The sequence below is a fragment of the Dicentrarchus labrax genome, unplaced genomic scaffold (assembly GCF_905237075.1).
Source record: "Dicentrarchus labrax unplaced genomic scaffold, dlabrax2021, whole genome shotgun sequence".
NCBI lineage: Eukaryota > Metazoa > Chordata > Actinopteri > Moronidae > Dicentrarchus > Dicentrarchus labrax.
The window spans coordinates 18,523,427-18,537,038 of record NW_026136707.1 but is presented as its reverse complement, the minus strand read 5'-3'; the positions used below and the strand labels follow the sequence as shown (position 1 = coordinate 18,537,038).

Here is a 13,612-nt window from a genome sequence, read left to right as displayed (position 1 = left end):
AGGCAATAGCAATATCTTTACTGACCTGGCAGAGATCACTGGTTTAGTGATCATCTATGCAAACTGTACCGCTGCTCACCTACCCCTCCCTCAATCCCTCTAACCTCCATCCCCAACTCTTCTGGCTGATTACTCCTAATGTAATTTTAATTAAAAACTGTGGTGTCAAAGGGTTTAGCCTGCCTGAGAAGCGGGTGCAGATTGTGGCACAGTGGCAGACCCCTTCACTTGCTTGAGAGGAAATGCATCCTGACATTGCTCGGGTGGTGCCAACATAACCAGAGCCAGTTTAAGCAAAAAGGCTTTCTGGCCAATTTGAATATCATAGTATAACTTTTCTCCGGAAGGTGGGTGATCTGCCTCGCATATTTGTGTTATCTCAAATGTTTTTACATCTGGGCTGTATGGTTGTTTGTCCCGTGGTTTAATCTGGAACAAACCAGAGCTATTAATGCGTCAAACTAATGTATTATTTGAGCTTGATTATGTTGTTACCATCATCATTTTAAAAAATTCCAATAACCTTCTTCTTCTGTGACATATATGAAGTCCAGGTTATAACAGGGTTGAGCTATATAGGCAAAATGGGAAGGCAGGGGGATTTATGACACAGTAAAATGTTGATGATTTTTGGGAGTTTACAGTCCATACGTGAGCTTATGCTTTACCTGTCATTCTAGCAAACTCCATCACAGATCACCATGACTGTTTCAGCACAATACTGACAATCTTGTGTCAGATAAAGCAGAACCAAAAGCCAGCAAGAAGAAAAGGTGCACCAAGCTGTGACTCATTCTAATATCAAGATACACTTAGTTGACATTGACAAAAATCACCACTGCCAAATTTCACAGGGGTGACCTGCGGAAGGTGCCCCACAGCAGGACTCAACAGCAGAGGTCTGCCTGTAGGTTTGTAATCCCCTCACCCGAGCCGTTGGATTATCTGCTCTCCATCGACCCTGAAGAGGCTCCCCGTGACTCGGGCTTAAACACTCTCTAAAATCTCATCTCCACACCCCATCTGCCGGCCGTACGACGTCTTGGAAGTCACACATAAGAAGGAGTGGGGACTGAAGCAGCAGAGCAGATGAGGAAACCAGAACACACAGTCTGGGGCTGTGTGCAGCAGAGAGAGCCCTTAGTAAAACACACAGTCTGGGGTTTAGGCATTATGCTCATCAAAATGAAAAATGACTTCAAGGATCTGTTTTGTTTATACTTTCCTTTGTAATACAAGTTCAAATCTGTCCCAGTACTTGTTGCAAATAAAGGCATTATCATCCTTAGTGCAACACATTTTCCAGTGGATTCTACATTACTATATCCAGGTAAATAACATACATAAATCATACATCAATAATTGCTTTTCTGGAGACTAACAAGTCTAAGTGGTGTCCGTGGCAATGACCCTTTAACATTCTCTGACAGGGGCCTTGTTTTGTGACCATCAGTGGACAGTTGGAGGATCTGGTGGTTGGCCCTGAGCAGTGAGGCATGTAGTAAGAGGGTTTAACTTTGCTAACCTCCTTCTGCCAGGTTCATGGGGTCCTGCTGCTCTGGTAATATTGGATCAGTGTTGGGAGCCCGTGCCCCTGCCATATCAGCCAGCACGCTACCTGGGGTAGTGAGCCGTTTCCACTATAAAGCCAACTGGGCTTGATACTTACTTGCTCTCTTCCTCAGAATTGATGTGATTCCTTTTCCATCTTGGATAGTATTTTACAGACTTAGATATTGTTTTAAAGATATATTATGCACAATTTTTACTCTTCCACATGTGGGAGTCTACTCAACAAATACTCTACCAGGTGATAAGATTTCTGTCTGAAATGGCTGACCTTCCAGAATTGATTCTGTTCTGTTTCAAAACAAAACAACAATATGCAATTGCTTCAGCAATTGATCTTCTCACATAGTAGTAAGTGGAATAGTAAAACTACCTGATAGCTGTTTGACTATTGCATTTTGCCTTCTCTTTCTCGTTATCTTTTGTTTAACAGCCTGTCATAAAACCCAAAGAGAGCTCACACTTGCAATTAATAATTATCTGGTGTTTCTGTAGCCTATATTTCTGTGAAAACTGTGGTCAAACAAGAATATAATGGAAGATAAAGGTTTGTTTTCTTTGAGAAAGGGGTGAGCATGACAGAAGTTCCATAGGCAGGCAAAACTGTACATTGAATATTATTACCATTTACAATAAAGAGATATGTGTGATATTTTTTCCCAATAAAAAAAATTGCAATTAGTCGCTTGTTATTTTTTTTGTTTGAAGAATATAAACTGTTTGAGCTTAGACGTTGTACAAACACTGTGTGTGAGAAGCGGTGAACCGTTATAACCCTTTAGCTAATCTTTTTGTTTAGTTTGGCCCAAATAACTGCTTTTATAATTGTGTCTTTACAATTCCCATTCCCATGTGCTGTATGTTTCCATTCATTTTCCATTAAGAAGAATTGGGAAAAAATAAATCTTCGTCATCATCAAAGAGTCAGATTTCCTTTGTAACTCTGAAACAGCACTGTTTTCACGGTAACATACTGTAATTCATCTTCATTAGGCATCACCATTAGGCCTCTGCTCTTTATATGTTATTTTACTCATTTTATCAAGAAAACATTACTTATGTGTATTGCTACTTTACTATGCTGTCTGGATAGCATAGTACATTTTTATGGTTTCAACTATATATTGTATAGTCACAAAGACTTACAGTGGATTTTTAAGGTACATATTACTTGCCAGATGAAACATCAAATAAAGCTCATGTTTTGTCAAGTATTCAAGAGTTATTAATACCACTTTCTCTTTCTTGGTTGAGTGGTTGTGCAATCATTCGCATGAGCTTCACTTGGCCCTGTTGTGGAAATTTGGCTATTGCTGCAGTTTGGAGAGATCTGTTGATATTAAAATCTGCAGGTGCTCACCTGGTGTCAGGAGGGATGGAAACAGAAGATTGTGCTGTCTGGGAGGTGTTTGGTCGGGCTTGGAGCCGTGTGCGTCCATCTGTCTGTATCTGTGTAGAGTCTAGGGTAAAAAGAACAAAAAACAAACAAAAACGTGCAGTGCATACAGGTGATGGTCTGCGGTCTCTGTTTGTTTTAGGAGTCTTTTTTTCTACTTGTAGAAATCTTTGTTTTTTTTCTCTTTCTTGCCCTTGATTTGTAGATGAAAAGAATGTGCTCCTCCACAGAGGAAAGTGGCAGCTTTAGCGTTGCAAGGTCAGAGAGCCGTGAGAATGTCAGGCAGAAAGGCAAGAGAACCCCTCTGCTGGTGGTGTGTGTGGGTGAGTGTGAGTTGTGAAGCGCATTGGGTGTGTATGTGTGGTTTGGATGTGGAGGTGGGTAGCTTACGCTTGTTTCTTACTGTAGTCTATAGTCTAACTGCATGTGTGAAGCTTGTCTTTTGCTTCAAGGTGTGTGTGCGTGTGCGTGTGCGTGCGCCTGTGTGTGTGTGTGTGTGTGTCTGTAAGTGTGTACCTGTCGCTTTGACTGAACAGGTGGGGCCTCTTTGCATGGGATCTAGACAGCCAGTCCGCCACACAACTGACTGTGGTCAGGCTCACTGTGCTCTACATGCAGTCTATGAGATACATTGTGGTTGGATGTCGATGTACTTTCAGCGGAGTTCACCATTCTTATGGCTCTATTCCACTTGTGCCAGTTGGTCCAAATAACAGATTTTATTTCATCGTGTAGTCCTTTGCAGTTTCATAGGACAAAAGCTTAATACTCTTTTTGTTTTAGGCTACATAAAAGTGAGAGATTTCAGTTCTAGGGGGAATCTTAGGGACTGATTTAGAGAATATATTTAATTATGATGTTTATAATAACATTAATTATAAGCTTCTCAGAGAAAGGGTTTATTGCAAGGATGTAATGTAGGCTATTATGTGCCAAATTAACTGTTAACTTGGATACAATTTATAACGGTTGTGTCTGTGTGCAACTCTGGGATTTGGGGGTTATTGAGGAGGCTGAATCTATTTCATTTTCAAAATACAAAATGGCTGTTAAAACCGAGAAGTGGACATATTTCAACTCCCGGTGGGACAATTTTGATAAAGGGTAAATGTTTAGGTAAATGATATGCTTAATATATTGGACTTGCATCTTAGAGTGAATGTTCAATCTTCTTGTTATATTAATATATTTCTTCAGTTCCGCTTGACTTTTTTTGCTGCACAACATTGTGTCATTGCTGCTGTAGATACTGCTGCAGGCTGAATAATGGCTGCGTGGAAAGACAGAAGAAGCACAGGTTTTTATATAAGGTTTATCACCTCAATGCAAGCAAGTTGATATAAAAAATAAAGATGACTAAATAAATAAAGGGCTGTTTCCACTTTGCGAATCGCATTGCTTCTATGGGTGACAAGAGAAGCTTGGAATGGCGATCCGTCAACAGATGACAATAAACTTACTACTAGTGGCTTCCTTTTTCGTACCATCCCAGTCACTAGCACCATTGGGTTCTCTGAACATTTAGGAGATTTAATTAAACCTCTTTCTAGTGCATCGAACATGTTTTTGGACAACTTCTTGGCCAGACACTCGAGAGGTCTGAACCTATTGTAATTGCCTCTCTCGGTCATTGGTTTTTAGGATAAAAAATTTTCGGTTCCCCAAAACATGCTTTGGGATTTTCCTACACAACAGGATGGCCTTCGACAGGGCAGTCAGCTTTTTTTTCTTTGGGATCCCACCTTAGTACAGCGTCAAATGACATTGTGACTAGTTTCAATTGTTTGGTCCATCTTACAGACTGCTCTCAGGATTTAAGCTGTCGAGAGGGGTCACTAAAATGGAATAATCATAGAGTAACTGTTGATGTGTAAATTACTGACGGTTAACTTTGTCTTTTTTTTAACTTGATTTACTTTATTTTTAATCAACTTACTTGCACTGAGATGATAAACCTTATATATGTGCTTCCTCTGTCTTTCCATGCAGCCATTATTCGGCCTGCAGCAGTAACTACAGCGGCAGTGACGCAATGTTGTGCAGCAAAAACAAAAAGCAGAACTGAAGAAATATCTTAATATAATATGCAGACTGAACATTCACAAAGGCATTGAGCTCTCGTCATTCTAAAATGCAAGTCCAATATATAATTTACCTAAAATCAACTACAAATTCCTGGCCCACCAGGAGATGATATAGGGTCACTTCCGGTTTAAAAAGCTATTTTGTATTTGAAAATGTCAGAAATGGATTCAGCATCATCAATAACCCCAAAACCACTCCGCCAAACTGTTTACATACATATGCTACATATTGTCCATATAGGCGATTCTGCTAATTCTGCTAATTGTGCTAATTGTGCTAATTGCCCAACATATGCAACTTAGTATCCGGTACTGTCTAATTGCTGGGGAACCATACTTTACATTTCTAACATAAAACCTATTGTCCACTCAACATTTCCGGGTTCACAACGAGGCTCTATTGGCTGGCCAGTAGACTACCAACTACGTCAGCGGAAGTATTCTGAGCGTGCGCAGGCCGGGGTCACATTGGTTCAGTTTTGTAATGTTTTGAGAAACACCACCATAATGGAGGCAGCTAACGCAGGTACTGAACATTTCTGTCACAAATGCTCGATGTGCCTCTCACGACATAACGTCAGCTAAGTATCTGAGTTAATGTAGCGTGACGTCGCTCTTTATACAGCTGTATTCAGCTCCGTGCAGGAAAGGAAAGGAAAGGAAAGGAAAGGAAAGGGTTATCTGGACTCGTAGTTAGCTAACGTTGGCTAGCTGAGTAACCGAACGTGGCTATATTGAAGCTACGTGGAGACAGGTGTCCATGAGTGTATGCTAACAGTCTCATTGACATGTAAGAGGCACGAACGGGTGCTAATGTTGATGCTGACTGTGTTTCTGATGGTTTACCTGTCTGTCTGTCTGTCTTTATCTATGCCCTGCGTCCTCAGAGGAGATCCAGCTGAGGCATGTGGAGACAGATGTCCTGATCCCCAAGATGATGAGGGAGAAAGCCAAGGAGATCTGTGCAGAGAAAGTTGAAGGTGTGGTTGTTAGTTTGTGTCTGTCTGCAACTGCTTTTTAACTCCGTAGTCTAATAAAACTTAAAGAAACTTTAGTTTATTTAAGAAACGCAGGACCACAAGCATTCCTTGCCTTGTGTTTGCTGGTAGTATTTACACCAGATTAATTGAAATGCATTTCCTTTACACATACTGTATTTTAGTATGGAAAATAGGTTTGCCTTCATTTGTTTGGTTTCCGTCCACAAGTAAGAAAACAAGTATGAATATGAATGATTGATTATTCATTAATTATTCCTGGCTGAATTCATCCTCACAAGCCGTGCAGAAATGTAGGTGATCAAGTTCCAGGTCCCCAGTGTTGTGCATAGTCACTGGAATGGCTTATTAGAAGTGAGCCAGCATAAACAATAATCAGTTACACCTGTGCTTTTCCTACTGTGACGGGTCAAAATCTCTGCTGTTAGAACAGGTCAATAGTACCAACGCTCACCTGGTGGAGCTGGCGCCCCATGTACCAAGGCTGAGCGGCCATGGGTTCCAATCCGACCTGTGGCACTTTGCTGTGTGTCATCCCCTCTCTGCCTTCCCCTTGTCCTGTCTATCTTCAGCTCTCCTATGTAATAAAAATATAATATCAATACTAAACAATGATGGTCACACCAGTGGCATCACAATTATATTAACAAATACATTTGGTCTTCAGTAAAGCCCACAGATCCTTTGGTATGTATTCATCAAATAAAAGTAAAGAAAATTTGAGACATCTCACTCATGCTACTCTGAGAACCGCAGGTTTTTCATCAACTAATTAGTCAACTTGAAATTTTATTATATAGAAATAATGAAGTTATATTGAGTGGTGTTTCTGATGTTTTGTCAACCCTACAGGTATTTTTAAAGGAAGACATGTCACAGTATGACAAGCGTGTATAAATTATAAATTGAATGATGGCTGAATTCCATTTAGCGTCTTCAGTTTTATAATCCTGGTATTGTGCATGGTGGGTCACTTGAATAGAACGTAGCCATTGTTGATGTTGTAACACCTGGGTTGTTCCTACTATGACAAGTCAAAATATCTGCTATAAAAAAGGCCAGACATAATATTAGAGACCTCTCTTCATATAATGCAGTACAGTTAAACACAACGTTATTTTTAAATCCAAGCTAATGAAGTCCCTCTGTAAGAATTATTTTAAGAGGTGTATTTGCTATATTTATTCTATAAAATACACCACTGTAACCAAGCCAAATTCTGTCCTTGTATTTTCTAGAACATGAAAGTTAAAGAAAACGTCAAACACCATCACATAATACTACCTGTTTGTTTAAGGTTAGGAACTTATAGCTTACCTGCAGTGGGTTTAGTGCATTTGCATGTCACTGCAGTATGACAGGATAATTAATATTGTCCCCCATTCTGATCATTTTAACGATGTTAACTAATATTATCCAGTTCCTCCTTACATTTAAGCTTCACAATAGGATACTGCTACCCACCAGTTTAATTTTATGGTCTTTATTTTACTTCCAGAGAAATTGACTTTGACTTTGGAAAAGCCATAAAAACCAAGAAATGCCCAGAAATTCAAATGCTTTTCAGATGATATGTACTTAATGTTTGCTTATTCAGGCTGGAGTCCACAAAGTCTGCTTATAAATAGCCTGTTCACTACACTTTTTGTCAGAGTTTGTGTGATTCTACAACTATATTTAATACATGGGCAGTCCAACAGAAAATATGATTCCAGGCCATGATGTATGGTGTCTTAATAGTTTAATAATCTCACTCTTCTAATGAGAAAATTAAAGATGGATTATTAAGGCATTTAATGTTATCATTCTTTTTCAAACTATAACTTTCACGTAGTTTTGCATAATCCTGACACCCCATTGTAGATGTAGATCATCTGCAACACTGCATTTAATTTTGTGGAGGCTTATTTGATATATTCCTTCTATGGACTTTATTTTAATCTTATTTTTATGTCCCTTAATCCTTTGACTCGTTATGGCCAGACTGTTTCCCGCTGCCATGAACTCCCACTTCCTGAGTCCTTTTAATTTCTCTGGATTGTGGAGCAGGCCAGCTGGCATGCTACTAGTTGCCCTCCTTGCAGATGGCTGCAGCTTTGCTCATGTCTTGTCTACTGCAGCAACACAGCAGCCAGATAATGACTAGGTTATGTGGTTTCTAGAAATCTGACGACAGCGTGTATGAGCCACTGTGTACTGCTCACATAGGGAGTCAGCGCACATGCAGCCCGAGGTGATGGGACAGACAGTGGCTGTGTGGGTAGTGGAAACCCCCCTCACATTACTAGCTTCTCATCCTACTCATTTTCACACCTATGTATGTTTGTATCTACACTAGGCTCCCGCATGTGTGTCTATGATTTTGTTTTACAAAGAAAAGTAAAAAAACAAACTGTCTCAGTACACATGCCTCTAAACAACCCACAGTAGTATATTGTGTTGTTGAAGCAGACGAGTACTGCTGACCTGTGCACTCTTGATAGTTTTATTTTACCTGACATGATTTTTCCTATTCCAATAATGAGTCATATTAGTGCTCTCACATGTCTTTCAGAACCAAACAATTGATTATGTGAGCAACCCACATACTCAATTAGCAACCACTTTCACATTGACATTGACTACTGTTATGTTTTTACAATACTTTGATTTGCAGCTACTTGGCTGTAAATTAAATTAATTTGATCTGTGATTTGATCTATTTTAGTTTACTGTTTCATTATTCAGAAATGCATATGTGTAGGGGCCCACTGGTGGCTCACCTGACTGAACTTGTGCCCCATGTGCAAGGGTTGGATACTGGCCACAGTGGCCTGAGTTCGGGTGCAGCCTGTGGCCCTTTGCTGCGTGTCATCCCCTTTGTCTACAGCTGCTCTAGCAAATGAAGGCAATACAATTCCCTGCAAAATAGTTCTAAAAAAACAAATGCATACATCTTGCTAAAAATCCAGACATTTATTTTCTGTTAGAACTAATTATGTATTTTACATCTTATACCTTCCTTTAAAGGTCAGAGTCTCCATAAATGCTCAAGCCTCTAGCTTCTGCTTTCTACTAACTGCCAAACTACACTTCTGCATCTTTAAAAATGGCAAAGAAATACAGCTTAAAATTAAGTTGGCTTCACACCTTTCTTTAGAAAGGCCTCTTCCAACGTAAAGCTAGTCTCTTAGAATTGCCTTTTGGTGTAGCTGCAACTAGAAAGGCAACCCTATGCAGCCTCTATTGGTACCATGGGACAGGGATGAGGCGTTGGCTGATTAGATTAGTCGCACTGTTCTGCTTCTCTAAATTGGTTTTTCAGTTGCTTTTTTCACATCTGCATCCTGATGAAAGTGTCTGTGTGATAACCATACTGATGCTGATAAAGGTAATTATCATGTCAGTTGTTTGAAAGGGGACATGGGTGGGCAATGTTTTTAATTAAATTCTTGAGAAAGAGCTTGCTAACAAGGTGAAGACTCAGAGTCTTCAACACCTTGTTTACAATGAGGACCTTGCACATTTAATATGGAATAAACCACTAGCCAGGGCACAATGTCACAGAGGCAGCTTTGTGGAAGGGCTTATCATTTGTATCTCAATTGACAATCACCATATTTAGTGCTCACCTGGTTTTACAAGTTGTGCTGTGGATAGAGACTGGGATGGGTCAGAGGGGATTGACATGTAACAAATGTTAAACATCTGTTCAGTTGGATTTGGACTGTCTCAGGTGTTTTGTATGTGCATTATTTTCAACTTAGTCACTTTGTGCCCTTTAAACATGGTTTTGTATAATTAAGATATAACTTCTCCAGTCTGTAAAGGTTTTCTAACAGTCCCAATATGATGTAATAATTTGGCTTTTGGCCTTGTCTTATCCATTAAAAACATGTCCTAGCTATAGATACCATGCAGAGTCTTATAATCTGCCTCTGAAAAACGTTTTGCCTGAAAGGAGAGACTGGCATGTCTGGCAGTAATCCAGGAATTCACAGAACCATAGTTCCCTACGTAACGTCTGTTGCTGTCCAGGATATGGCCACACACCTGGTAAAATGACAGATGACAGGTTTATCTGCTGCTTCATAAGCCTGTTTTATTGTCTCAATAACCCAGTGGTGGAGCCTTTGTTTTGTTGTGCTTTTCCATTGTTCTTTCTGCTGTAGCACACAAAAGCCTGAAGCTCTGTGTTGCCTCAATGTACAGCCATAAAACCGACAGGGACACAACAAGTTGGCCCTTTCCTCCATTTCGGGTCTAAATGGGGGACCCGAAAACAGTCGGGACATCCCATAGGCATGGGACTAATAGAAATTTGGCCTGGCAGTCATAACTACCAGAACAAAAGCAGTTTTCCTACCCATGCTGCAGCATGGTTCACTGCAAAAAGTAGTAATGCACGTCAACTGGCCTTCCAACACTGTAGCCATGGTTTAAAGATATAGTCGAACACATGAGCCTTTTAAGGAAGCAGTGGCTTGGCCACCATCTTTGCACTTTTGCAAAAATGGAGGGCTCAGGGTCAGTTAAGCTGTGTTGCCGATCTCACTCAATGGCCATACCCAGAGCTGAAGGAGGCTCTCTTTAGGTGGGTTGGGAGAGTCATCCTAATTGGAAGGTTCCAAGGGTCCCTGTCCAACAGACTGAGGAGTTTGGAGAGCCATATCCTCAGTGGGCACCTGAGACAAACACAGTGCAGCCATGCTTTCCCTCCACCGGCGGAAGCGCTTGTGAGTCACTCTGACCTTGACCCTCCTGTGCAGAATTTGTTTCTTCAGTGCAGCCTCTGCCAACCTGAGTTACCTGGATGAGCTGTATGCTGTTGAGTGCTCATTTGTTCTCGTCTGTACATTTTTGCAAGGATTACATTGATGAATTACTCTTATTTGCTTTTGGTTTGTGGGGCCTCTGTTGCACTTGCAGTGGCGTGGTAAATGTGTGGCTCTCCACGGCTCTCTGTCTCGCCTCTGACCAGCTCAGCCCTGCCCATGTTGGTGTTTCACTGCAAGGCTAAGCTCCTGCACTCGCACAGCGACACAGACGGAAGAGAGAGTTGACGAGGGAGCACTGTGCACGAATGTTTTACGAGTAAATCACCTGTACAGCTGCACGTGTCACTGTCTTCTACATGTTCCTTTTCTTAAGGCATTTAACGGCAGACTAGAGTATTTGTAGGCGTATATACTGCTCCAGATATTAACACTAACCAGATATGGGGTCAGGCTAGGAAATCTGGACAAGAACTGTGGACTCCACAGAACAACTGTTTAAGACAGCCTAGCTGGTGCTCGAGCCATAGGATAGGAAAGGAGAAGTAGGGCAGCTGGTCAACCTAAGCTTTAGAGTGCAACAAATTGAACTAATAAACATAAAGTCAAAAGCAAGATGACACCAACACAACAGTATGTGTTTACCTCCCTTGGACATGCAAACAAAATAAGTAACTGAAACACAGATCTATGGAGCAGTTAACCTGTGGAGAACATCCAGCTAACCGCGAGGTCAAAGAGGCCAAATGTAGGCTACCATGTGGCAATTATAGCTGGGACGCACAAGTAGCCAATACATCACGCATGTGACTTTGTTCATATAACATGTCAACCTAAGTGGGGCACAAGGAGACTTATCCCTTTTAATTACTGCCACTGGCAGTCAGGAATTGAAACAGAACCTATATTTAATTCTCAGGGCCACAGACGTTTATATTTGCGGGTAGTGGGCTGACTGTTACAGAGCCAATGTGGAAACTTGGCAACCACAGATAGAACCACTCTGTGGCCAGTACAGCTAAGTTCAGTCCCTGAGTGAACAAGGAAACATGGGTTTCAGTGTGATAAGATGCTTGGCAATGTGATCTATAACTAGGTTCCTTCTTGTGGTGGAGTGTCAAGGTGAGGCCCATCTTGGTTTGCTTGTGGGTATTTGTTTTCTTGTGTGTGCTTGTACTTTAGGATCAAATAACATAAGGTGAAAGGTAGGATGTTAATAGAATTGAAAAAAGTGCTATTAATAAATGTATATTTGAGGCTATTGCATATGTAGAGCCTGTTCCTTTTTTTCTGCTAATTTTGCTCTCTCTCTGCCACCTTCCTTCTCCATCTCCCTCCAGCCTTCAACCACTGCTGTAAAGAATCTGGTTTCCTCATGGTGTTAAAGTGTCGAGAAGAGAATGCTGCACTGAAGGAATGTCTGACAATACAGTGAGTATTTTGCAGTGACTTTTTCAGCACCCTCACAGTAAGTTGGCTGGACGTGTTATTCCACTAACATCTTTTACATGGGCTTTCTCAGCCACCCTCATGGCACATAATCGACATCAAAGTGATTTGTCATACAAGGATGCATTAATTCTGTAAAATAAATATTGTATTCTGTCTTCCACCAGCTATAAGGACCCTAAGTTCTTCGAGGAGTGTAAGCAGGAGTACATCAGAGAGAAACTGGAGTTTGAGCAGACAGGAATCCCAGCAAAGAACAGGAAACAAAAACTCCCAACTAGCATGTAATAAACGACATGACGTCCCTCCTTTCATGGTAAAGGTGTGGAGTGTAAGGATCTGGCCATAACCAGTCCTACAAGTCCTACACACCAAGGATACATGGTCATGTGGCAGGGTTTATTACTCATAAAGGCACAAGCCTTTGTACTTTATTTAAATCTGTGGAATTTCTGACTGAAACTACTTTGGTGGGGCCAGAGCGGTATATAATCAAAATAATGCCTGTTTTTATGTTCTGTATATTTGCAAAATTTTCTCCGTCAGATGGTCAGAACTATCTTCCTCCCTTGATTGAATCAGCAGAATTTACATTACATTTACCAATCAGCTTATTGAATTATAAAAAATACAGAAAGATACCATCATGGTACAGTCACTTCCTGTACCTAAATCTGGAAGATCTTCATTAGAGTGCAGCTAGGCGTGCAGTCATAAAGTGTACATGCAATGACAGCAAGGGTTCATCTGCAGAAGAAAGTTTATATTACCAAACAAAGAATTCAAAAAGACTGGTAAATGTAAAGACATTTGTACAGTGTATGTAAGAGACTCTGTCATCTAACCAAGAAATGAACCATGTGTAATCATGTTAAATATGTAACGGAATGTGACATTGTAAATAAATCAAATACTCAGTAGCAGTGATGTGTATTTCAGTGGTAAATTGGACATAACATGAAATGTTGATAAATTAATTTTACTGTTTTTATTCAATCAAACATGAATGAGGGGAATTAGAGGTTGACTGTTGAAAAATCTCAACAATAATTGTTTTAATTTAGGGGGACATTTCTAAACATTTTCCTGATTAAATTGGTTGCTCTTACTGGTTTTTATATGTTGAAGGCGTTTTTGATATTGAATGAGCCCAGCATCTGCCTTAAAGTCAGGCCACTCTAACATAACAGTCTGGACTTCTTACATTAAGAAGGATTTCGAAAAGTCATATTGCATTATTTAACCAGATTTATTTATTTATGAAAAATAATTTGAAAAGTGAAAAATCAATTTTGGTTCATTTTCTGTTCCATTATAACCACTTTTTCATGTTCTGTGCTTTCACATGAGGAAGGCTGCTCA

At 40.3% G+C, this 13,612-nt stretch overlaps 1 protein-coding gene across 1 annotated transcript; it reads left to right on the top strand.

Annotated features, from left to right (window-relative positions):
* The first annotated feature begins 5,474 nt into the window (after positions 1-5,474).
* On the top strand, positions 5,475-13,170 carry cmc1 (C-x(9)-C motif containing 1). Its single transcript, XM_051406860.1, has 4 exons — positions 5,475-5,575; positions 5,937-6,029; positions 12,142-12,232; positions 12,418-13,170. The coding sequence occupies exons 1-4, from the start codon at positions 5,557-5,559 to the stop codon at positions 12,536-12,538; spliced, it is 324 nt and encodes a 107-aa protein (XP_051262820.1). The 5' UTR covers positions 5,475-5,556; the 3' UTR covers positions 12,539-13,170.
* Positions 13,171-13,612: the final 442 nt, after the last annotated feature.